Here is a 23,875-nt window from a genome sequence, read left to right as displayed (position 1 = left end):
TTATTCCACTATACTTACATATAAATACATAATGCATTAATTTTGAAACCTTTCATTCTTCACATGTGCTCTTCATACTTGCAATATTGATTACTTTACATAATGTTCATTGTCCACTAGAGAAATCATATCAACAGTTTCTTTGTTGATATCTACAATGCAACCAAGCACTTCGTATATAGATCTCTTATTATAAAGAATACAAACTTTTGGCCAGTACGACGGTAAAGCTAGCTATAAAATACCCATTTTCTTGGCAATCTTTATTAGTTCGTCATCGTCTTCCAAATTTTCAACATAGGTGGTAGCGGTATAGTAATTACTTCTCAATATATTCAACTTCTTATCACAATCATCTATAAACTCACGTTTGATAGATTGCACTTTCAGATCCACCCAACTGTTAAACGTCATTTCCAACTCTTCATTGGGCATTTGCTTAATTAAAAAGGCGAGATCTCCATCTTTGTCATTAGCCAACGTAGCGTCATTGTTGTTTATATACTTCAATAAATCATGGAAGTAGTTTTTTACAAGAAGCCTATTTTCATCAATTCCAAACCATTCTCCTGCATCCGCTTCCCCTACTCTGCCCTCCTCCTTCACCAGATTTGTGTTTATTTCCTTTCTTTGTTCTTCTATGCGTGGAAAATCTGGCTGAAACTCTGTGGCGGACATCGAATTGTTAGTGATTGGTGGGATCGACCGAGATGTAGTCTTATGAACATTTCTAATCTCCACCGTTGATGTGTCAATAGGCACATCCAAACACTTATCCAAAAATTCTTCGTCAAATAACTTTTTTGACTTGTTTTCTTGAGATGAAATTGGTGTACCAGTCTCAAAAAATGGTACCTCATCATCTAGTGTTTCATTCTTCACAGGTGCATCTTCGTGTGTTTTCATACTTTCATGATTATTACTTAAACCTTTGTCATAGAAAATTTCTTTTTCAACGCCAGAGAGCTCCTTGACTGCACGTATGCTGCGTGTGTAGTTTATTTTAGGACTTGCTATTGGTGTTGAGATAGCGCTTGAACTTTTAGACGATTGCTCAGAGTGCGATGAGATTGAAAAATCAGATGCCGATAAGTTTACATCTATGTTAATATTATCCAGTTTTCTTAGCGTTGCAACAGTTCTTCCATTTAATGGTAAGCTTTCTGGTTCTTCTAACTTTTTCTTTGGTTCAGAATGACCTTCTGCAGGAATTCTTTTGATTAGGAATACATCAGATGTCTCGCAGTCACTCACACTCGATTTCCCTTTTGGTGTTGTGGTAATTTTACTGGAAATACTACACAATTTACCAGAATGAAATGTATCTGAAGATTTCCGTATTGTTGCATCGTTTTTGTATTGAGAGTTTTCTATACGTGCTTCTACCTTCTCAAAGTTATTTCCGCTTAACCCATGTGTCTCTAACGGCTCTGAAGTTACACTGAAGGAGCACGTACCTGTATTAACTTCATCTAACTTCCGATCTATAGTTGGCACTTTTATAAGAATATTAGCATTTTTGGTATTATCAATGGGTTTTATACCGCTGACTTTTACATCTTCCTCAGTTTTAACAGAACAACTACCCTCTTTGAACGATTCTCCTTTTGTATCTATCTTCACACCAATAATATCCTCCTGTGTAACAATATTATTATCAGAATCTATGCCCCTGAGTAAATGTGATGAAGTCGGTATAGGTATGTCAAAGGTACTATGTCCTTGGTTACTGAAACTAAATTCATCTGTACTGTCATCTAAAATAGCATTTTTTCTCCCGACGTCTCTAGTTTTGATGATGTGGCTTGTAAAATCTATTACTAAATCTTTATCTTTGCTTTCTGTCCCGTTAGTATTATTATCAAGGTCGCTACCATCATCATCATAGATTTTTCTAGGGGATATTCTTTTGAACTTCCTTCTCTTTCTTATAGGAGATGATAATTGAGTCAAATCAGCATTTGGACGTTTAACTTTCTTGGTAGAAGGCATAAACAAAGTATCGTTTTCATCCAATGATATATCACGGGTGATACTCTGCCCCTCCAAGAATGTGCCCACACCCTCTGAATTAATCTGTTCTTTTTCTTCCACATTAACCTGTTTTCCATGCCCGCCTTTTGTTCCCCTAAGAACACCCGTATTGTGTTGAATAACCGAATTATTCGACCGATTATCATAATCAATTGGAGGACCAATGCTAGATGAAGGAGAACGAGATAAGATATCCTGCCTTTGAGATGTGCTTTTTACTACCATCACATCTTCTTCCCTCTTTTCATCAAGTGTAGCGATGATCTCATCATTTTTAATGCTAGTCTCTGAAGCGTCAATAATACTGGTCTTGCCATATCTTTTCTTTTCAAATCGGTTACGCGTTTGGAAGAAGTAACAATCTCCATTTTTAGAAACCTCATAATGTCGTTTCACCGGATCATCATGAATGGACCAACCTTGCAAAAGCTGTTTGCAATAAATACAATAACAGGAGTCATTCATGAGCGTCTTATCCATGTTTGGATTGCTTAATCCTTCTACACTGAAGTTATAGCGTACGAGTCCCGCGTCAACCATGTTTTTTATATCAAGTTGGTGTGCGTTTTGGGCGTCATTGTGAGGCCAGTTATTCTCAAAAGTAAATTTTCTCAAGCTAACTACGTTTTCACTATCTGGGTTGCTAAAATACTTGTCATTTTTCCAGTCTGAGACTCCCATATGAAAGCAATGATCCGTCAATAGCTTATTTCGCAGGTAGATCAAAAGGCATGCTTGTTTACTATTCGAATCAGTCAGGTGTTTCCTCATAATATTACTCAGCGTTTCAAGAACATCTTTCCTTTTGGATCTGCATTCTCTTATATCATATGTTCGATGGCGGCAATAACAACATCCCACAGAGTCTTTCCTCAATTTAGACGTCTTTGGATCTACCACTGGATCGAAGTAAAATCCAAGCTTGGCCATTGCCTGATACGGAATGACTTTAAAACTCCATCTCAACTTTTTTCTGTCAAGCATAACACCATCTTGGAAGGTTTTAAATCTATCTTCCAGTTTGGTCATAGTATATCGATTCTCCATTTTATCTATTTGATCATTCATAATTCCATTAGGTACAACAACTGGGGAGTCCTGAAACGTTACGTTTCTTAGCAAACACGGTAAGAGCTTCAAGGAAGACCTTCAATAATGGAAATACAACCTTGATTAACCTGAAGGTAATGTGGAACAACCGTAACTTAATTCTGTTGATGCTGAACGTTTAGATGACTACATATGTATGTATTAGTAGGTGATATTAAATGGTTAATATTCGTCTCGCGTGATATATCAAAAGCGTTGGTTAGTAAATTATATATATAAAATAGATTGGGATCGTAACCTGTATAAGTAGGCCTGCATGAATGGAGGGCATTGAAAAATATTGAAACGAAGAAAGACATAGAGAAGCAAAAAAAAGATGTTGAAGGATTTGGTTAGAGAAAAACTTTTAGTGATTATGAATACCAAAGCGTATACTCAATTCAATCCGGAACAATTACTGAAACTAGAAAATGAATTAAAAATCTACATGAAAAGTGGGGACTCTGCACTGACAGAGGTCAATTATTTTTTCTTAATGGAAATGCTTTTTTATGTATTGGTATACCGGAACCAAGATGTTGATGCGCAAGTCATATACAATACACTAAGAGACCGTCTTGGTGAAACCTCGTATAAGATGGTAATCATGAAAGCCACCTTATTGCAAATAAATGGTGACGATAAAGGCGCTATTGAGTACCTGGAAAATCTGTTGAAAGATGATCTAGAGTATGAAACAGATTTCGTTACTTACGTCTCCATTGCCAAGAAACTAATAGCAATTAAGGCAAGCTGCAGGGAATTGAGCCAAGAGGGTATCCTTAAAGAATTAGTGGCTCTTACAGATAAATTTCCCCTTGATGCCGAGCTGTGGTGGTACTCCAGCGAGATTTATTTTGAAATGGGTCAATTTGAAAAAGCCCGTTATTGTTTGGAACAGGTTCTGTGTATCACACCATTCAATTATGATTGTTTTGGTAAACTAAGTGAGACTCTATACTACGAGGCTCTGCATAGCAAGAAGCAAGTAAAAGACGACCTTTTGAACAAAGCGTTGAAAAACGCTTTAAGAAGTGTGGAATTAAGCGAACTATACTTAAAAGGGTGGGCATTGGTTTACGTCATTTCTAACAGAATGGGACGCGGTAAACAAAATGATCTAATCAAACTATCCACATCTAAGTTAAAGGAAGTCTCCACGAAGTCCAACAATAAAGATAAGATCACGGCTGAATTAGTTTTAAATAGTATATGATGAAAAAAAGCCAAAAAATAGAAAAATAGAGAAAGTAAAAAGCGAAAAATCGATATCAAATAGCATATTTTTTGTTCTTCCCTCACTTCTACTACTATCGTTACATAATCGTACAGCAAACATTATTTGAATGTGACATCTGACTATTTTTTTGATTTTTTAAACCCTCTCTGAAATGGTTTGATCCTGTCGTGGGATAGCCCCATAGTTCTGGCAAAGCGTAGTCTTTTGTATTCGAGGTATAGTTTATTATCGTAAGACAAGCGTTCGATGCGGTAATTCTTTCACGACTGAGTTCTTTTCTCAATTTATTATTTAGTTCATTGATTCTTTTTAACTTCAATTGTTTTATCTTCAGCGAAAGCTGCTGCTGCTGTTGCTCCTGAGGTTTTTGCAGCCGTGGTGAATCTTGAAGTACAGACATTGCTAGAGCTGTTAAGTAGTTCTGTCTTTATTGTTTCTCAATGAAGTTAGAAGTGCTACTATAAAGCAGAGTGTCCACGTACTGCTTGTTAAATATTGCATCAGTTTTACTAAAGAATGAAACAAATATCAACGAGCCGAGCCGGGTATCAAGAATTGATTTACGGATGTTGATAAGACAGAATACAATGAAGAAGTGAAGTGGACTTCTAACTTTAACGCCAGTCCACCGGATTATATGCAACCTCGAAACTACCGTTGAGTAAAAAAACAAACACGCCAAATATTCTTCGTCGTTTTTCAGTAGTTCTTGTTGGACTTTATTCAAGACTACGCGGAGAACTGCTGCAACTCATGAAAAGGTTCTGCTGAGTGTGCCAGCGATAGCGATAGCGATTGTTGGTTATGAAAATTTGTTTGTTCCTCAATATTTTCATGTAATGAGGGATGTATTACCGTTCATTTGACCTATTGTAGAGAGGTTGATAGTTTTTGGCGTATCGCGCCTTACGGGTTGATGAAAAAGGGACATTTAATGAGAAGGGGTAGCTGGTGCAATGAAGTTGGTGAATTGAGAAAGGTACAAAACTAGAACGAAAGTTTAGAGCAGTAGATTACTATGGAACATCCAGCATACGCATTGAGCATTTTGACCACGACAGGTGGTCTCATGGGGTACTACCGTAAGGGCTCTATTCCATCTTTAGTATCTGGATTAGTGTTCGGCAGTGTTTACGGTATTGCCGGATACTTGTTACATATGAACAGAGATGGCGGGTTAGAAACCGCATTAGGTGCATCATCTTTGTTACTTGGTGCAGGTATTATCAGAGGTATGCCTTCCAGATTCACTAAACCTGTCCCAATCGTCTTGACGGCCTTGGGTGGACTTGGCAGTTACTACTACTATAACAAATACAAAGAATTTTATCCATGAAAAAATAAAAAAACCGTGAGATATATACATCTACATATATGTGTAGTACAATATTCTTTCTATAAATGAAACTTTTTTCGATTCGTTTGTTTTTAACTATTTTGTATCATTTTCATGGGGAAAAGGTTCTTTCTTACTAAAGACGATGCAACGGTTAGAGTGAGAAAGGTAGGCACGTAACAGCCCATTTGCTATAGCACTTGCTAGACGACACTCCAGCGCGTTTAATTGCTCTTCCTCATCCTCATCGACAGAGTTATGCTGTTGATTTATAGCCAGCAGGATCCTTAAGGGCATGATGCTTTTTCTATCATTGCCCCATTGCCAACATCGCTGTACCAGCCGAGTAAAAACTACTTCTCGAAGCAATGTAATGGCGATATGCAAACCTTGCTTAAGGAAGAATCTTTCATTATTAGAAGTGGTAACATCATACAATGACAAGTTCCCTGTAATTACACTACGCACTAATGTCGGGTAAAGTTGGCTCAAGCTTTTACTTCCAGTAATTATACCAGCGATTACCGGATGATCCCAGCACGGATACAATCTCTTAGTCAAAAGCGCGAGCGGAACTAGTAGTGTTACTATCTTCTCCATTTGGTACTGTAGGACGAACTTGCCCGTGGATTCCACATATAATACTGGGCATTGCAGTAGTGCATCATTTAAGTGTAAAAACCCACGTTCGTGGTCATTCTCTAGACATCCGTAGTAGTGGCCCAGATAATAGTTATATAACACTACCTGTGACTTATGTTCAATTGCCAAACTTTTATTCAGTGGGGGGATATCATGGGCATTCACTCTGCTCTCAAGGACTTTAACTAAATTTTTAATCATATCTTTATTGTTTAAGTGATGATAGATGGAAAATTCTAGATTGGCAAACATATAACACCCAATTTTTTTGTTTTCATTTAATCTTGGATTTCTATCATTGAGGCATATGGTGAAACTTCTGTGGATGGTACGCCCACACTCTTCTATTGAATCTTTATTGAGCTCACTCGATTGGTTTGACAGGCAAATCAATTGTTTAGCCATCACCCATAGTGGGTAAATTATCCAATTGGTCTCTCTTTCTACAATTCTGTTGAATAGTTTCAATTGTTCATTAGCTAACTGCAATAACTCCTCAGTAGCATTCTTGATCCGTCCCTGCTTCTTCAATAACTTCCGCTTGGTATATTTTAGTTTCAAATCTATTCCCAACTGGTAGAATCTTTGTAATCGTAAACTTTCTTCATCCTTCGCCGTAGACATTTGTAGTTTATATTTAGTCTTTTTAGGTGTTTTGACGTCGAACCTGATGAAGTCTAGCAATTTGTCATCATAATGCTTCTCTTTAAAATAACGTCCTATATCGATATCCATCGTTAAGTATGCGATGCCTTGCTAGACTTTCTTATTTTCTTATAAGCTTTCTTGAAGCATGCTGTTACAGCTTTTCGTTTTTAGTATTTATCGTAGCTTTTTCAGAGCAGGAAAACAATACGTTGAAGCAACCTTAGGAAGCAAGTCAAATTATACAAAAGACATCAATAAGACCATCTTAAAGTCATGTCTGAAGACCAGCGCGTAATTAGTCAGCCAATTGAACTACATAAATTATCCATCGTTGATAAACATTCTCAAGATCAGCCGCAACACCCAGTTCAGTCTGGATCACAATCACCAAGAGTAACTACGCCGTTGAAACCTAAGATACTTTCTCTACCAATAGCAAGTCCGCAAAGAGTCACCACAAATCAATCACCCGTCAGCGAACATGCAAGCCCAATTTCAACCGACCAAGATTTAATATATAAACTAGCCACAAAACACAGAGAGATCAATGAATTGAATTTCAAGTTGGAAGTTGCTCAAAAAGAACTAAAACAACTAGAATTACAGTTCAAAAATACATTGCCTCAAAACGACCAACAGAAATTAGGTAATCTGAACACAAATGAATACCTTTCCACTTTCACCAAAAAAATCCAACAAACACTTGTAGACGTAAATAATTCACCAAATATGCTCAAGAGTAAAAAGAGTATAAACGATTTTTTTAACAAGGCCAATCGTAATGTCAACGCCAGTATGAATAGCACTTTACCCAATCGTAGACCAAATCTTTCTCCCAATCGATCGCAACGTACGTCAAACATTTCTCCCTGCCGTAGTTCAGAATCAAATTTGGCATCAGCACCTCCTCCATTACCGTCAAGAAACGCTCGAAAGACCATAAACACAACTGCCACTACTGAAGATAATACACCATTCCTACAAAGAATACTTAACAAATTCAACCAGATGAATATGGAAGAGGAAGAATTCGACGATCTCTTGGAGAAGAAGAAAAGTAAGAAAGATAATTATTACATAAAGGAAAATCTGGGTTATGAGTACGATGAAGTACGCAGTGAAGACGAGGATGATGAAGAGTTTGAACCCATGGGTGACATACCCATTCATTTGTTTAAAAGGTAGCAAATGAAAGGTGCTAAATATGCGTTTTTAGAAGACATTGTGTGTACTATTTTAACTAACATCAATACAAACATTACTCAGTCCAAGTTATGCATTTTACTATGTAGCTGCCTTTCTTTTTATGCCCGATTAATGATACTGTAACTTTTTTTTACTTAATTCTATTATTATTCTTGAAAAAACCTTCCATGTGACGATGGACCCAAGTTCTTGAATGATGTACTTATGTGGTTGATCAAAACCAAAACGAGATATAGCTGCAACGGAAATACAGTAATTTAGAGGAAGTACTTATCTTCAAGCGGTAAGCATCATCACCACAAACAATCTTCCATTATTTCCTTGCTCCTATCAACAACATCAACACAGAAAAAAATGACTGATGAACTAAAACGTTATGAAGCACTGAAAGCGGAACTAAAAAAGTCCCTTCAAGATAGGAGACAACAGGAAGATACGTTCGACAGCTTACAACAAGAAATATATGATAAGGAGACTGAATATTTTTCTCATAATAGCAACAACAATCATTCTGGACACGGTGGATCTCACGGGTCAAAATCGCACTATTCCGGTAATATCATAAAAGGGTTTGATACCTTCTCCAAATCACATCATAGCCATGCAGATTCTGCATTTAATAATAATGACCGTATATTCTCCTTAAGCAGCTCAACATACGTGAAACAGCAGCACAGTCAATCGCAGAATGATTAATGCAAGTGCACTACGTTGATATTTGTTTTACTCTATTGCTGTGAGGCGTCTAGTTAAAAGAACATGATCGTTTTAAGGGGGATTCAAGTTCATACCTATTAGACATTTATTTGATTCTCATTTTTTCCGTACATACATATATACATATATATATATATACTTAAATTACAAAGGTATTTTCATAGTAATTCATTAATAAGGGCAAAATTTCAAGTGTCCGGTGCTTCCAATTATTTTTATTGGCTGGCGAGTATACAAATATAAGGAAACAGAAAGATATACGCAAAAGAGTAATAACCCACCATGATAAGTTCAAGGGTGAATACGCGAGTTTGGCAGAGATCAATTTCTCTTTTAAGCCCACAAGCGGCCAAGATAGATAGCAATATCGTGGCTAGAGAGAAGACATACATTGAGGAGCTAAGCAAGGATATTGCCACTTCCAATTTCAAGTTGGTAGATGACAATGGTAAAATTGCATCCATAACTGTGCAACCGGATATTCCCATTTGTATCAAAAAGGATTGTTTAGTGTCCATCCACAATTTGAACCATCTCTCCCTTTCCTATAAATGGCTCAATTTTTGGTCAAACTTGATTAAATTCCGTTCATTCAAATCTTCGTTGTTTCACAGAATTATTGGATCATCCAGTTTGGAAATTCTGGCTGCTCCAAACTTTCAAGCTTGGAGAAGATCTTTCGATTCTTCGAGAAGTTTGTCTGTACTGAACTTAACCGGGACAAAGGATTGGAATGTTTTTGGCAAAGATGCAATAATCGCATTTGAACAAAACTCCAGTCTGGAAATCAAATCGCCTATCATTCCCACGCCAAGGTCATGGACTTCCAGCCAAGCAAAGTCACGACTTCCACGGAAATTTCAAATTTTGAATGGGAGAGGAAACGTGTTGGTATGTGGAGGCGGATCGGTTTATTCAATTGAGTTGATTGACGAGAGTGACAACATACTGGTCAATTCTAGAAACCTTTTGGCAATCAACGGCCAAAGTCAATTAGACATTGCGAATTCGGTGGAGCGGCAAGAGTTACACATAGATGCCGCGTACATAGGAGATAAAAGTAATGAAAAGGTAGTACTTAAGTTCATCAAGAACCAAACGATAAAATCCGCTTATGGACACACTGTTCGATTTCTCAAAAGAATGGGCTGTTGGTTCCGAAACCAATATGAAAAACGATACATTTACGGTATCGACTCGTACTTCATGAAGGTGAAGGGTCCAAGAACAATCTTGATTCAAACTCATGAAATGAAAACATCTGAAGATAATATTCTAACTAAACTAACTCGCAAGGGTCACGTCAAAAAGGCCAGTGGAAGTGAAAACCATGTCGATTTAAAAGAAACAATTGTTAATGATGTTAATTCTAAAATCATTAACCTTGCCAACAGGCCCTCATTGTTTATTGCGACGGTCTCTCAAAATGGGAAGGTTGATTTTCAAAGTACGCCGAAGTTCACATAAAAAAGTTGTTTATAGCATCTTTCTGACACACCTTGTTTATATATATAAAGAAACTGATGAAAGGCAGTATGTTCCACACAGCACATACGTATATATATGCATATATATATAATTATGATTGAGAAGAACAACAGAAAAGCTCCGAGTTGAGGAGCTTCTACATCAACGAAGAGAAAAGGGAGGTGTTTATAAACTGTATAATGTCAATTTTTGTTCTCGTTTTTGGTTTCCACGGTCGCAATAGTTTCGTCTCTGCACTGTTTTAAGAACGGCATCAATCTGGTACCACCGGTTCCAATAGTCTTGGCCGAAGCGACTTTGGCTCCCGAGCAATTAATCGCCTTGGTATTGGGCTCGATTGGACTCAACACACCCGATTTGTTGGAGGCACATTGCTTCGAATTCGAGGGCAAAATAATGTACTTGGTCACAATCTGAATATGGTTGTCTCTAAAAGTTTTCAACTTGGAAATGCAATGACCGTAGGCTTCTTGCAAAGGCCGATTAGAAGGGTTAAGGGAGACATATTCTCGAATATTACACACCGATGCCAGATGGTAAAGAAATTCGCGGTGTTCTCTTGGCATATATTTTTTCATTTCATCTAAATAGTTGACCTTGCTCTTTCCTTTGGAAGAATGCGCAGCATTCGCAGTGTGTTTCACACCCAAAAGGATATCCAGTGTCTGTATCAACGAGCTTTGCGCATTGGACCCGCCAGAAAAGATCTGATACTTACCTTCGGTCCCATACTTAACACCTTGCGGCAACCCCATATGCGACATATTAGTCCATCCGGCCAAAAAAGGTCTTATCTTAAAATAAAACACATTTGGGTCGCACTTGACCTCCATTTCCATCAACGCTTTCGATAACCTTTCAATGGTTGCAGCCAATTTCTCCAACCCGTTTACCACTGCTGCATCCTCTTTATCACCGTTTCTAATGGCACTCAATACTTCCAGGCCATGGTTTAAACAAGCGCTGCCGATTTTTTCAAACCGCACGCTCACCAGATAAAACCAACTTTCGTCCACGGTCCCCGTAAATGTGTTTATAGTGGTAATATTTTCCAAGTCCAAACACCCAGCTTCCGTTTTCTTGCACTCGTCGGCCATTTTGAAGTTCCATAACACCAACGAGGAATACGTAGCTAATGGGGGAAGCCCCAAAATATTCGCTGTCTCCAACAGTGGTCTTGCAATACACTCCGGTAGCACATCCTGGGGAGTTCCGCTCGCCCAAATATAAGCATGCGCCATAAACCCCAAAATGGAATACGCTCTTCTGAGCTCCCTGACCTCGCCTAAAATGCTGTCGTCCAAGTCCAAGACTTCCAGCTCATCAATAACTGTCCGCACCTTGCTTCCCTCTTGCAAAAGAGAGGGTAGTTTGGCAACGATTTCTTCCCATTTCATGTATTTATTGCTGCTTAATCTGGCCAAGGGTAACCGGTCGTCTAAAAACCCATGGTCTGACGATATGCGGTATTCTTTTAGTACTGGTAATGGTCTCATTTTTGTTCTATGTAGTGTCTGTGACCCGCTAGTTAAAGTGTTGTTCCTATCGGCGTTGACTCTTTCTTTTATTTTCGCCTTATATATGTTAAAGATGGATGAACATCTAGTGTGTGTGACAGTAATTATATCTGACGGTGGCTTTTTTGCCTCGGAGCGACGTTGGAAAAGTGACAGCGTCAGCCCATAGAGAAAAAAATAAAAAAAAGGCCGCTACCGAAAGAGATTTGCATTACAACACTGAAGCAGCACAAGAGCCTGGCACGAAACCTGGGTGCTGGAAAATGTCCCAGCATTTACATGGCCTGTACGAAACTGAGTATAATCTCTACGATTTATCTGGAAGATGTGTTTTACGTTTTACGTAGAGTATTGTCACCGAGGTAGGCTATTGCTCTCTGATCAAACGCCTGTCTGTCTCAGATAATGCAGAAAGTACTGTATTTTGAGAGAGAAGTTGCGATGCTGCAGTTGCAGCATCGCAACTTCTCTCTCTAGTGTTTTGCCATAGGTAAACCAGCAGCAGCTGCAACTCTGTCCAGCGAATTCCAGCCAATCAGCGGCGAGAACGGGTCCTATGCCCGGCCGCGGCCCGTTTCGAGAAGATTTTTAAGTGCGATCTATCTTCTCGATCTTTTTATCTACAAGTTCTAAGACAAATAAGACACTGATCTGCAAGAAGAAGAACTACATAGATCGAAACGTCTCATCCAACCATGTCTCTGTCTGCTGCTCCTGTTATTCCACAGTACTCTGTCTCCGACTACATGAAATTTGCCCTAGCCGGCGCCATCGGGTGCGGGTCCACTCATTCCAGTATGGTTCCCATCGATGTTGTTAAGACCAGAATTCAACTGGAACCTACCGTGTACAACAAGGGTATGGTTGGCTCTTTCAAGCAAATCATCGCTGGTGAAGGTGCTGGTGCGTTGTTGACTGGGTTTGGCCCCACGTTGCTGGGCTACTCCATCCAAGGTGCCTTCAAGTTCGGTGGTTACGAAGTGTTCAAGAAGTTCTTCATTGACACGTTGGGCTATGATACTGCCTCTCACTACAAGAACTCCGTTTACATGGGGTCCGCTGCCATGGCCGAATTCTTGGCAGACATTGCTTTATGTCCTCTAGAAGCTACTAGAATTAGATTGGTCTCCCAACCTCAGTTCGCCAACGGACTGGTCGGAGGGTTTTCCAGAATTTTGAAAGAGGAAGGTGTCGGTTCTTTTTACAGTGGGTTCACTCCGATCTTATTCAAGCAAATTCCTTACAACATCGCTAAATTCTTGGTCTTTGAACGTGCCTCTGAATTCTACTACGGGTTTGCCGGTCCAAAGGAAAAACTATCCTCCACTTCTACTACTTTGTTGAATTTGCTTTCTGGTTTGACTGCTGGGTTGGCCGCTGCTATTGTCTCCCAACCAGCAGACACTTTATTGTCCAAGGTCAACAAGGCTAAGAAGGCACCTGGCCAATCCACCGTTGGATTGTTGGCGCAATTGGCCAAACAATTAGGGTTCTTTGGCTCCTTTGCTGGGTTGCCTACTCGTTTGGTCATGGTCGGTACTTTAACTTCCTTGCAATTCGGTATTTATGGTTCTTTGAAGAGTACTTTGGGCTGTCCACCAACCATTGAAATTGGCGGTGGTGGTCATTAAAAATGGTCTTGATTGATACATGCATATATATTCTCTCCTCTGAGCCTTCTGAGCCCTTTTTTTTTTTCATATTCTAAGAAAGAGTCCACACAGATAAAATAATGAATATAACCTGTTTAAAATGTACTCTATTCGACCACTAGTATTCTTACTCCATGTATTCGTCGACTTTACGCAAGCCCGAATATTTGTAAAATAATATACGTGTATATGGCGCCTTTTCATGTATATATATATGTTTAATTATTTTATTTTCTATCGCCTGGGGAGATGATCCATCCCTTGAACTCGTAATTCATTGAATTGTTCTATATGAATACGTAAAGATGATGACGCGCTCAGATGATATTCGCAATGTACTAGTCTTCACACCTCTCACTAAACTCTTAATAAACTTCCTTATCTAGTCTGGCATTCTCAAAGATAGCTGTGAATATGGTATTAGAAGGACTTTATTATCATTACTTTGCTGATTCGTTACCCGATCTCTGCATCGCCAATTTTCTTCATTTTTCCGCCTTTTAACATTAAGAAAAAGAATAAACAAAGGAAGTACTTGATCAAGAGATAAACAGTCAGAAATATCGTATTGGTGACAGGATTCGGGGTCTATTAAAAAAATTAATCGACACAAAACTCAAATCGCTAATCAGCAGTCATGTCTGGAATAATTGACGCGTCTTCTGCGCTAAGAAAAAGAAAGCATTTGAAGAGAGGTATCACCTTCACTGTGATGATCGTGGGCCAGTCCGGCTCTGGCCGATCAACCTTTATAAACACTCTGTGCGGCCAGCAAGTCGTAGACACTTCGACGACAATCCTATTGCCCACAGATACATCCACAGAAATAGATCTGCAATTGAGAGAGGAAACCGTGGAATTGGAAGATGATGAAGGTGTTAAGATTCAACTTAATATCATCGATACTCCGGGATTTGGCGATTCTCTAGACAATTCACCATCCTTTGAGATAATTTCTGACTATATTCGTCATCAATATGATGAGATCTTATTGGAAGAAAGTCGTGTGAGAAGAAACCCAAGATTCAAGGACGGCAGGGTTCATTGTTGCCTCTATCTAATAAACCCAACTGGCCATGGTTTAAAAGAGATTGATGTGGAATTTATCAGGCAATTGGGGTCCTTGGTTAACATCATCCCCGTGATCAGTAAATCCGACTCATTGACAAGAGATGAACTGAAACTGAATAAAAAGTTAATCATGGAGGATGTTGATAGATGGAATTTGCCCATTTATAATTTTCCCTTCGATGAAGATGAAATTTCAGACGAGGATTATGAAACCAACATGTATCTGCGTACACTTTTACCTTTTGCCATTATTGGGTCTAACGAAGTTTACGAAATGGGAGGAGATGTTGGAACAATTCGTGGTAGAAAATATCCGTGGGGAATATTAGATGTGGAAGATTCGTCTATTTCAGATTTTGTCATTTTGAGAAATGCATTATTGATCTCTCATTTGAATGACTTGAAAAATTATACGCATGAAATATTATACGAAAGATATAGAACTGAGGCATTATCCGGTGAATCGGTTGCTGCAGAATCAATACGTCCTAACCTTACAAAATTGAATGGCTCATCGTCTTCGTCCACCACAACAAGGAGAAACACAAATCCTTTCAAGCAAAGCAATAAGATTAGCGACGACGTTCTCAACCCAACATCCGATGTGCATGGGCAAAACACTGGTGAAAATAATGAAACTTACATGACACGTGAAGAGCAAATACGGTTAGAAGAAGAGCGATTAAAGGCATTCGAGGAAAGAGTGCAGCAAGAATTGCTGTTGAAAAGACAAGAACTGTTGCAAAGAGAAAAGGAATTAAGAGAGATCGAAGCCAGGTTGGAAAAAGAGGCTAAAATCAAACAGGAAGAATGAACCCACTTTTTGCTCTCCTATTTACTTCTTCTTCCTCCACATATACATATATAAAGAGAGGGGCATACATACATAAGTAAACATATCTAGTGTATTATTTTGTTTCCTTTCTTCAAGGTAAAAATGGTGAAAATAATCAAAAAATAATTAGAAAACAAGTTCCTTTTCAAAAAAATGTTTAGGTGTATTTACTTTTGCTCCACCTTCGGCGTATTTTTCCAAAATTGTGTAGCCAAATGGGTGATAAAGTAGAGTTTTTTGTGCGGATCATCATTATCGATTTGGTTTGGGCAGTTAAACGAGAATTTTGGGAAGACTAGAATATCACTTAACAATTTTGGTTGGTTTAGGTCGTGGAACAGCTTCCATGTAACCTTCTCTCTAATCCCACTCCTCATAAAATCATTGAAATATGTAAAAATTGTATCAGTCCATAACCCAGAACCTGTCCAGCTCATAATGTTCAAATCATTTCTTAGGTTAATATTCAGTTGGTCGTCCCTCTTTCTCTGTAAAGTGGTCTCGATGATTTGAGATACAATCTCTCTCAATACAGGATGGCCGGGTTTAGCTTGTATAATCCACGTGCCGAACTGAAGTCTTCTGATATACTTGGTTCTCCAATCTGCTCTTTGAGCGTCTTCCTCAACACCTATTATTAACCCAATATCGGATGGTGACAACTCTTCAGGAATCCAGTTGGGAATTGGTTGAACGGGAAAAGTATCGATGTCTGCATAAACACCTCCATGTACCAACAAAATTAAGTATTTGAAAAAATCAATCTTTAAAATTATCGATGGTAGAGCCTCGTAAGTCTCTAGAATTTCCGGTATAGAGTGGAAGTAGTGATGTACTAGCGCATTTATTACGTCATGGTTCAGCACCTCATGTGCAAAGCCAGGGTTCTTACTTTCCCACATACCCTTTATATCTTGAACATGTTCAGGGCCTTCGTCATTGGACCACGTTTGCCAAATGAATGCCGGGAACTTAGCATGCGAATCGTACGGAAAAGTCATGGCTATACGTTCTCTCAGTGTAGCCTCCGGTGGAGTTTGTTTGAGTTCTTGAATCTTTTTTTCCAGGATCCTACGTTGTTTATCAAACTGCTTTGCTTGAACTTCCTGTTGATGTCTGATTTCCTGGGCTAAACTCTCAAAATGTTGAACTAAATCAGAATCAGAGTTTTGAATTTTGTTGGCACTATTGATGCTCTGAGAAATCTCTTTAGGCAAGTTCTGTAGGATTTTCTGTAAATCAGTAGCATTGGAGCTGCGAAATAGATATCTAATTGCCAACGCCAAAGAGATGAGGGCTATTATTGCGAACACCATCAATCTCCTAATACTGGAGGCCCTTTTTGTTGTCTTGCTCATCGTTCTCCACCGTTTCCCCAATACAGTTACTATTCTTTGTGATAAAACGTTCAAAAATAAAAGAAAATTTGTCAAGTATGTTTACTGTTCTTTTTTTCACTTTTCTTCGCTGTTAGGAAAAGTTGTTATACTTATCGGAAAAAACATGTATCCTACGCTATATACTGGTACTAAAAAAGGTGATATTATATATTACTGAATTTTTTAGACAGCTCATGCAAAGAGTGAGGCATCTACAATGTGGAACTTCTCAACCATTTCTTGCAACAACCGGTAGACATCATGGCATCTTGGAGGCACTTCTTTAGTGCTTGCTTGCGAGGCCTCCTCCTTCGTCAAAGGTACATTGATGGAGATGACCACATCCGTATCAAACTGGGACAGCCTGATCAACGCCACGGCAATGACAACAGTCTGTGCCAAATCTTGTTTCCCCCACTTGTTTGCCACTTCCATAACGAGTCCGGTAAGCTTAGTCCCTTGCTCGATAATGTCTTCTTGCAAAGCTTCCCACTTGGTGGTTCCGTTCATTTCGGTGAGGTCCTCCACATGGAACTTCCAAGCCTCCGTCAAATCGTTCTTGGCGACTGTTTCCAATAGATCCACGATGATGCTTTCGTTGGTGGATAGCCCATCTCCAAATTCTTCTGTATCGCGACGGGAATTGACGTATACCTCTTGCGTATCAGGAACCTCTCTCAGAGTAGAAGCGTCCATAAACCCGGGTGGAACAACCGTAGTGATGGCACCCCCGTATAACTCGACTTCCTTGTTGCTCATCCTTCCTTGATGACCAGGGTAGGTGGCATTGAGAGTGCATGTGGAAAGTTACACCGGTTACAAAATACAAGAGGCTCTTTTCAATCTTCATATGCAAACCCACACATGCATCGTTGCTTTCTATTCACTACCACTGCAATATCCACTGAATAAGGGATCTTTATAAGAAAAGCACAACTTTAGAACAGTAGCTTCCAGTTGGAAAGATTACAAACAGGAACTGGAGACAGCAAGAATAACGTAGTCCAAAGATGAAGGAGTCAGTGCAAGAAATCATCCAGCAACTCGTCCACAGTGTCGATTTCCAATCTTCCAAATTTCAGTTGGCCATCATATGTACGATGTTCAACCCTATCTTCTGGAACATCGTTGCCAGGATCGAATATCATACGCATTCTCTTACCAAGATGTGTGGTGGGGCCAAAAAGGGCTGCTACATGTTGGCAGCTACCATTTTTTCTTTAGGTATCATCAGAGACATGATATACGAGTCTGCATTGCGTGAACAGTCTACGTGTTCTTTGATCACTGGGGGAAACTGGACCAAGCTGGGCGTGGCCCTCTTTGTTGTGGGCCAAGTGCTTGTTTTGAGTTCCATGTACAAACTTGGCATTACAGGTACGTACTTGGGTGACTACTTCGGCATTCTCATGGACGAGAGAGTCACTGGCTTCCCCTTCAATGTGTCCGACAACCCCATGTACCAGGGTTCTACTTTGTCCTTCCTGGGTATGGCCCTCTACAAGGGAAAGCCTGCCGGATTGGTTGTTTCTGCCCTAGTTTACTTCATGTACAAGATTGCTCTCCGTTGGGAAGAGCCGTTCACCGCCATGATCTATGCTAACCGTGACAAGGCCAAAAAGAATGTGTAAGCGGTCTTTGTGTGTATTTTATCATGTTGAGAAGCCTATATAATTACTATTTCCCTCTATAGCTCTATAAGCAATTTCTTCGCGGAAATGGAGAAAAATTTTAATGCGATGCTCTATTTAGCTAGGAACACTGAGAGCGTATAGTGTACAAAGACAAACGTACATATACATATATATTTATTTTCAACGCTCAAGGAGTACCAAGAACACGATAAGAATGACTTTGAGTACGATTATATGTATTGGGATGGCCGGATCCGGCAAAACAACGTTCATGCAGAGGTTGAATTCCCACTTGAGAGCAGAGAAGACCCCACCATACGTAATCAATCTCGATCCTGCAGTGTTGAGAGTCCCATATGGTGCCAACATTGATATCAGAGACTCGATCAAGTACAAGAAAGTGATGGAGAACTACCAGTTAGGACCCAACGGTGCCATCGTCACCAGTCTAAACCTATTCAGTACCAAGATTGATCAAGTGATCAAGTTGGTGGAACAGAAACGGGACAAGTTTGAAAACTGTATCATCGACACCCCGGGGCAGATTGAATGTTTTGTTTGGAGCGCATCTGGTGCGATTATCACCGAATCTTTTGCCTCCAGCTTTCCCACAGTGATTGCATATATCGTGGATACACCTAGAAACTCGTCTCCAACCACATTCATGAGTAACATGCTATATGCCTGTTCTATTCTGTATAAGACCAAGCTACCCATGATTGTTGTTTTTAACAAGACCGATGTGTGCAAGGCAGATTTTGCTAAGGAGTGGATGACAGATTTTGAAAGTTTCCAAGCAGCCATCAAGGATGATCAAGACTTAAATGGTGATAATGGGCTAGGTTCCGGCTACATGAGCTCATTAGTCAACTCGATGTCGCTAATGCTAGAAGAATTCTATTCTCAACTCGATGTCGTGGGTGTCTCCAGCTTCACCGGCGACGGATTTGACGAATTTATGCAATGTGTAGATAAGAAGGTTGATGAATATGACCAATACTATAAGCAAGAACGTGAAAAAGCTTTGAACCTAAAAAAGAAGAAGGAAGAGATGAGAAAGCAAAAATCATTGAATGGGCTGATGAAGGACCTCGGTCTAAACGACAAGAACGGCCCTGCTGCAAACAAAACCGCCAGTGACAACGACAACGACAGCATAGATGCCATCAGTGATCTTGAAGAGGATGCCAATGATGGCCTTGTAGATAGGGATGAGGACGAAGGCGTTGAGAGGGAATATACATTCCCAGGCGAAGAAAGAACCAAAGGCGAGGTCAACGAGAACTCGGCTCCAGACCTCCAAAGAAGATACCAGGAAGCTATGCAGCAAGTAGGAAAAACGGCCAGTAGCGAAACTGCGGAAAATATCGCTAAGTATATTAGAAACTAAATAACTACGTATGATCCTTTGGCTCGGTGATCGTTCGACCCGCAGAAAAAAAAGACAATTGAATTGCAAATACGAACGTCAGATAAACTCTCATGTTTATTACCTTTCGAACAATAGAGCTGGTCCCTCCCACAGAAATCCCCGTAGAATGCAGTGAGAAACTGAAAAAGAAATTTTTTTTTTTTATTTCTGCGTGGGAAAAAGGAAAAATTTTCTCGATGAGCTGAAAAGTTTTTATCATATAAATTACATAAGGTAAATGTAGTAGATATACGTGTGTATCTGACAATAGGTCTACATTTCATTTCCATAAGTGATAGTTTTTGCTAAATACGCACGCAAGAAAGAAAAAAAAACAATGTCCACCAACTTTGAAAAGCATTTCCAAGAAAACGTCGATGAATGTACTTTAGAACAACTAAGAGATATCTTAGTTAACAAGTCCGGCAAAACTGTGCTGGCCAACAGGTTTAGAGCTCTTTTCAACTTGAAGACAGTTGCTGAAGAATTTGCCACTAAGCCAGAAGAAGCCAAGAAGGCTATTGAATACATTGCCGAATCCTTTGTCAACGATAAGTCTGAGTTGTTGAAGCATGAAGTCGCGTACGTTTTGGGCCAAACCAAGAATTTGGACGCTGCTCCAACTCTAAGACAAGTTATGTTGGACCAAAATCAAGAACCAATGGTGAGGCATGAAGCTGCTGAGGCTTTAGGTGCCCTGGGTGACAAGAATTCCTTGGATGACTTAAATAGAGCTGCTAAAGAGGATCCACATGTTGCTGTTAGAGAAACCTGTGAATTGGCCATCAATAGAATTAACTGGACCCATGGTGGTGCCAAAGATAAGGAAAGCTTGCAGCAATCCTTATATTCAAGCATTGATCCAGCTCCACCTCTACCATTGGACAAAGATGCTAGTATCCCGGAACTACAGGCCCTATTGAATGACCCTAAACAACCTTTGTTCCAAAGGTACAGGGCTATGTTCAGACTGAGGGATATCGGTACTGATGAAGCAGTCTTGGCCTTAGCTACTGGTTTCAGTGCAGAATCTTCTCTTTTCAAGCATGAAATTGCCTACGTTTTTGGTCAAATAGGTAGTCCCGCTGCTGTTCCAAGTTTGATTGAAGTTTTGGGCAGAAAGGAAGAAGCTCCAATGGTTAGGCACGAAGCGGCTGAAGCCTTGGGTGCCATTGCATCTCCAGAAGTTGTCAACGTCTTGAAATCGTACCTTAACGATGAAGTTGATGTTGTCAGAGAATCTTGTATCGTTGCCCTAGACATGTACGATTATGAAAACAGTAACGAACTAGAATACGCTCCAACTGCTAATTAAAAGTATTAGCATCATTAATACGAATAATAATAACAATCATTTATGTAGCCTTGTATTTTATATTTTTCAGAACCCGCCACATCTTATATATACAAATATATCAGATAACAAAAAATTATTTATTGTCAAAATTATCTCAAACTTCTCTCAGCTTTCAGTTTTTGCATCGAAGGCAAGAGAGGCACACATATACATACAAAAGAGAACAGCAACAGTATGAATAACAACGAAATCGTGTTTGTCACTGGTAACGCCAACAAATTAAAGGAAGTGCAGTCAATCTTAACGCAGGATGTTGATAGTAACGATAAAACCATTCATTTAGTCAACGAAGCATTAGACCTTGAAGAATTGCAGGACACCGATCTGAAAGCGATTGCGTTAGCCAAGGGTAAGCAAGCTGTTGCCGCCTTGGGAGAGGGTAAACCGGTGTTCGTAGAAGACACTGCATTAAGCTTTGACGAGTTTAATGGCTTACCAGGCGCTTACATCAAATGGTTTTTAAAGAGTATGGGATTGGATAAGATTGTTAAAATGTTGGAACCTTTCGAAAATAAAAAAGCCGAGGCTGTTACCACCATTTGCTTTGCGGATTCCCAGGGTGAATATCACTTCTTTCAAGGAATTACAAAGGGTAGAATAGTCTCAAGCCGGGGTCCAACCACATTCGGCTGGGATTCAATCTTCGAACCCTTTGATAGCAATGGTTTGACATATGCGGAAATGACCAAGGATGCAAAGAATGCTATTTCTCATCGTGGTAAAGCCTTCGCTCAATTCAAAGAGTATTTGTACCAAAACGACTTTTAGTAGTGCTACCTTGAAGATGAGGATTATAGATAGATTTTTTTTATTATCACTTTATGTTGCCTCTATATGATACTATATAAAGATGCCTGCATATTAGAGTTGAGATATTTTAACTAGTAAGTTCAATAATTGGATGTGCTCGTTCGTACCATTGTTCAACTTAGAATCTGTAGTGAACAGTAACCATGATATTTGATTCTTGAAATTCGTATCAAAACTATCGTTGGTGATGTAATATTCATGCAATTGGTTTACTACTGAAGCAGCAGACCAACCACTCTTCATGAAGGTATTCACGTATTTATTAATTTCATCAAAATCACCACTTTTGACTTTATTAATAATTTCTATTAGAATTTCATGAGGTACCACGCCAGCTAATTCTTCTACTTGTGCCGAAGTTATGTTTTTACCATCGCCCAAATATTGTGCTCTTTTGGAAGCAGATTGTAATAACGTAATACCTCTCCTTAAGTCACCTGCTGAGATGTCCAAGATTCCTTCCAGTACTCCGTCTTCACAGTTAACATTTTCTTGCTCGCTGATGTATCTTAAACGGTCAATGGCGTTGTTTGCATCTAGAGCTTTGAATCTAAATTTGGAACAACGTGATGCTAACGGGTCAATAATTCTTGTGACATAATTACAAATCAAACAGAACCTCGTTACACCTGAATATGTTTCCATAGTTCTACGCAGTGCACTTTGTGCGTCAGCTGTCATTGAATCGGCTTCATCAAGGATAATTATCTTATATGGTGGACATGGATAGTTCTCCAAGTCATGTTTGCTAGGCTTAGATACTGTCAATCTTGCGAAGTTTTTTACTTTCTCTCTCACAATAGAGATACCACGTTCGTCAGAAGCATTCAATTCTAGTATTCTTGACTTCATCAATTCTGGACCATATAGTTCTTTAGTCAGTGCTAATATGGTGGACGTTTTACCTGTTCCTGGGGGGCCATAAAACAACATATGTGGTAGGTTAGCTGACTTTAAGGTTTTTTTCAAAACTGTAACCGCATGATCCTGAGCTGTCACTTCATCTAGGTTTTTAGGCCTGTATTTTTCAACCCAAGGTTGTTGTGCTAAAGATTGCTCTGTGGCTAACTTCGACGTTTTACGTTTCTTATTTGGACCAAACCCTTCAAACATTGGAATTGATTGTAGACGCCTTCCTTAGTATTGCTAGCTATTCTTTTATGTTATTTCTTTTCGAGCATTTGGCATGTTTGTCTGAGTTACTTTTTGATTAGTTTTGAAATGAGCGAGACGAAAAACTCAAAAATATCGATGAGTGAGGTTTCATATTAAGATAGATTTAAAAGGAACAGTATGAGTATATAGAGCTATGTTAAATACTTGGGGTGATGTATGGGCATCAGATAGCGATATTGAAACTGAAGGATCTCAAGATTTAGTGAAACTAAGAGAAAAGCATAACAAAAGAGGTTATTTAGACGGAATAGTGAGTTCCAAAGAAGAGAAGCTGCAAGAAGGTTTCAATGATGGTTTTCCCACTGGCGCCAAGTTGGGAAGACAAGTTGGTGCAATTATGGGTATTTTACTTGGTCTATGCACACGTTTTGGCAATGAAGACGAAGAGCTCAGTAAGGCATACCTCGACGCTCAGAAAGAATTACGTATTAATAAGGTGCTTAGCAAGTCAATATTTGATCAAAACTTCGATTTGCAAAAAAAACATCCACTAATAACAAAATGGACAGATATTGCTAATATTTATTGTGAAAAGTACCATGTATCTCCTGTTTAATCGACTCTTTGCACCCAGGTCAGCTTCACAAGTTTATACCCCCCCCCCCCTTCCTTTTTACACTGTAGACAGTTCAA

General features: G+C 39.3%; 19 protein-coding genes across 19 annotated transcripts; 12 read left to right on the top strand and 7 right to left on the bottom strand.

The window, feature by feature from the left end:
* Positions 1 to 234: 234 nt before the first annotated feature.
* Positions 235 to 3,102, bottom strand: BIR1 (survivin; the record flags this gene model as incomplete). Its single annotated transcript, XM_056223607.1, has 1 exon — positions 235 to 3,102. One exon carries the CDS (start codon positions 3,100 to 3,102, stop codon positions 235 to 237), a length of 2,868 nt encoding a protein of 955 aa, XP_056077608.1.
* A 358-nt stretch (positions 3,103 to 3,460) lies between these two features.
* Positions 3,461 to 4,339, top strand: EMC2 (Emc2p; the record flags this gene model as incomplete). Its single annotated transcript, XM_056223606.1, has 1 exon — positions 3,461 to 4,339. The coding sequence occupies one exon, from the start codon at positions 3,461 to 3,463 to the stop codon at positions 4,337 to 4,339; it is 879 nt and encodes a 292-aa protein (XP_056077607.1).
* A 100-nt stretch (positions 4,340 to 4,439) lies between these two features.
* On the bottom strand, positions 4,440 to 4,763 carry STE18 (Ste18p; the record flags this gene model as incomplete). Its single annotated transcript, XM_056223605.1, has 1 exon — positions 4,440 to 4,763. One exon carries the CDS (start codon positions 4,761 to 4,763, stop codon positions 4,440 to 4,442), a length of 324 nt encoding a protein of 107 aa, XP_056077606.1.
* Positions 4,764 to 5,381: 618 nt separating this feature from the next.
* On the top strand, positions 5,382 to 5,699 carry TMH11 (Tmh11p; the record flags this gene model as incomplete). Its single annotated transcript, XM_056223604.1, has 1 exon — positions 5,382 to 5,699. The coding sequence occupies one exon, from the start codon at positions 5,382 to 5,384 to the stop codon at positions 5,697 to 5,699; it is 318 nt and encodes a 105-aa protein (XP_056077605.1).
* A 96-nt stretch (positions 5,700 to 5,795) lies between these two features.
* On the bottom strand, positions 5,796 to 7,076 carry SMKI10G2760 (uncharacterized protein; the record flags this gene model as incomplete). The annotated part of the gene is made up of 1 exon (XM_056223603.1): positions 5,796 to 7,076. One exon carries the CDS (start codon positions 7,074 to 7,076, stop codon positions 5,796 to 5,798), a length of 1,281 nt encoding a protein of 426 aa, XP_056077604.1.
* A 186-nt stretch (positions 7,077 to 7,262) lies between these two features.
* On the top strand, positions 7,263 to 8,174 carry ACF4 (Acf4p; the record flags this gene model as incomplete). The annotated part of the gene is made up of 1 exon (XM_056223602.1): positions 7,263 to 8,174. The coding sequence occupies one exon, from the start codon at positions 7,263 to 7,265 to the stop codon at positions 8,172 to 8,174; it is 912 nt and encodes a 303-aa protein (XP_056077603.1).
* A 375-nt stretch (positions 8,175 to 8,549) lies between these two features.
* Positions 8,550 to 8,891, top strand: EAF6 (Eaf6p; the record flags this gene model as incomplete). The annotated part of the gene is made up of 1 exon (XM_056223601.1): positions 8,550 to 8,891. One exon carries the CDS (start codon positions 8,550 to 8,552, stop codon positions 8,889 to 8,891), a length of 342 nt encoding a protein of 113 aa, XP_056077602.1.
* Positions 8,892 to 9,194: 303 nt separating this feature from the next.
* Positions 9,195 to 10,379, top strand: AIM24 (Aim24p; the record flags this gene model as incomplete). The annotated part of the gene is made up of 1 exon (XM_056223600.1): positions 9,195 to 10,379. One exon carries the CDS (start codon positions 9,195 to 9,197, stop codon positions 10,377 to 10,379), a length of 1,185 nt encoding a protein of 394 aa, XP_056077601.1.
* Positions 10,380 to 10,582: 203 nt separating this feature from the next.
* On the bottom strand, positions 10,583 to 11,896 carry BNA2 (dioxygenase BNA2; the record flags this gene model as incomplete). The annotated part of the gene is made up of 1 exon (XM_056223599.1): positions 10,583 to 11,896. The coding sequence occupies one exon, from the start codon at positions 11,894 to 11,896 to the stop codon at positions 10,583 to 10,585; it is 1,314 nt and encodes a 437-aa protein (XP_056077600.1).
* A 716-nt stretch (positions 11,897 to 12,612) lies between these two features.
* Positions 12,613 to 13,548, top strand: MIR1 (Mir1p; the record flags this gene model as incomplete). The annotated part of the gene is made up of 1 exon (XM_056223597.1): positions 12,613 to 13,548. The coding sequence occupies one exon, from the start codon at positions 12,613 to 12,615 to the stop codon at positions 13,546 to 13,548; it is 936 nt and encodes a 311-aa protein (XP_056077599.1).
* A 658-nt stretch (positions 13,549 to 14,206) lies between these two features.
* CDC11 (septin CDC11) lies at positions 14,207 to 15,454 on the top strand (the record flags this gene model as incomplete). The annotated part of the gene is made up of 1 exon (XM_056223596.1): positions 14,207 to 15,454. One exon carries the CDS (start codon positions 14,207 to 14,209, stop codon positions 15,452 to 15,454), a length of 1,248 nt encoding a protein of 415 aa, XP_056077598.1.
* A 188-nt stretch (positions 15,455 to 15,642) lies between these two features.
* On the bottom strand, positions 15,643 to 16,833 carry HOC1 (alpha-1,6-mannosyltransferase; the record flags this gene model as incomplete). The annotated part of the gene is made up of 1 exon (XM_056223595.1): positions 15,643 to 16,833. One exon carries the CDS (start codon positions 16,831 to 16,833, stop codon positions 15,643 to 15,645), a length of 1,191 nt encoding a protein of 396 aa, XP_056077597.1.
* Positions 16,834 to 17,046: 213 nt separating this feature from the next.
* On the bottom strand, positions 17,047 to 17,613 carry MOG1 (Ran GTPase-binding protein MOG1; the record flags this gene model as incomplete). Its single annotated transcript, XM_056223594.1, has 1 exon — positions 17,047 to 17,613. The coding sequence occupies one exon, from the start codon at positions 17,611 to 17,613 to the stop codon at positions 17,047 to 17,049; it is 567 nt and encodes a 188-aa protein (XP_056077596.1).
* A 251-nt stretch (positions 17,614 to 17,864) lies between these two features.
* Positions 17,865 to 18,485, top strand: OPI3 (bifunctional phosphatidyl-N-methylethanolamine N-methyltransferase/phosphatidyl-N-dimethylethanolamine N-methyltransferase; the record flags this gene model as incomplete). The annotated part of the gene is made up of 1 exon (XM_056223593.1): positions 17,865 to 18,485. The coding sequence occupies one exon, from the start codon at positions 17,865 to 17,867 to the stop codon at positions 18,483 to 18,485; it is 621 nt and encodes a 206-aa protein (XP_056077595.1).
* A 217-nt stretch (positions 18,486 to 18,702) lies between these two features.
* On the top strand, positions 18,703 to 19,878 carry NPA3 (GTPase NPA3; the record flags this gene model as incomplete). The annotated part of the gene is made up of 1 exon (XM_056223592.1): positions 18,703 to 19,878. The coding sequence occupies one exon, from the start codon at positions 18,703 to 18,705 to the stop codon at positions 19,876 to 19,878; it is 1,176 nt and encodes a 391-aa protein (XP_056077594.1).
* A 358-nt stretch (positions 19,879 to 20,236) lies between these two features.
* LIA1 (deoxyhypusine monooxygenase) lies at positions 20,237 to 21,214 on the top strand (the record flags this gene model as incomplete). Its single annotated transcript, XM_056223591.1, has 1 exon — positions 20,237 to 21,214. The coding sequence occupies one exon, from the start codon at positions 20,237 to 20,239 to the stop codon at positions 21,212 to 21,214; it is 978 nt and encodes a 325-aa protein (XP_056077593.1).
* Positions 21,215 to 21,430: 216 nt separating this feature from the next.
* HAM1 (nucleoside triphosphate pyrophosphohydrolase HAM1) lies at positions 21,431 to 22,024 on the top strand (the record flags this gene model as incomplete). Its single annotated transcript, XM_056223590.1, has 1 exon — positions 21,431 to 22,024. One exon carries the CDS (start codon positions 21,431 to 21,433, stop codon positions 22,022 to 22,024), a length of 594 nt encoding a protein of 197 aa, XP_056077592.1.
* A 93-nt stretch (positions 22,025 to 22,117) lies between these two features.
* On the bottom strand, positions 22,118 to 23,179 carry RFC2 (replication factor C subunit 2; the record flags this gene model as incomplete). Its single annotated transcript, XM_056223589.1, has 1 exon — positions 22,118 to 23,179. The coding sequence occupies one exon, from the start codon at positions 23,177 to 23,179 to the stop codon at positions 22,118 to 22,120; it is 1,062 nt and encodes a 353-aa protein (XP_056077591.1).
* A 196-nt stretch (positions 23,180 to 23,375) lies between these two features.
* On the top strand, positions 23,376 to 23,798 carry YAE1 (Yae1p; the record flags this gene model as incomplete). The annotated part of the gene is made up of 1 exon (XM_056223588.1): positions 23,376 to 23,798. One exon carries the CDS (start codon positions 23,376 to 23,378, stop codon positions 23,796 to 23,798), a length of 423 nt encoding a protein of 140 aa, XP_056077590.1.
* Positions 23,799 to 23,875: the final 77 nt, after the last annotated feature.

This window comes from Saccharomyces mikatae, assembly GCF_947241705.1.
Source record: "Saccharomyces mikatae IFO 1815 strain IFO1815 genome assembly, chromosome: 10".
NCBI classification, from domain to species: domain Eukaryota; kingdom Fungi; phylum Ascomycota; class Saccharomycetes; order Saccharomycetales; family Saccharomycetaceae; genus Saccharomyces; species Saccharomyces mikatae.
This window is presented reverse-complemented; position numbering and strand designations above follow the sequence as displayed.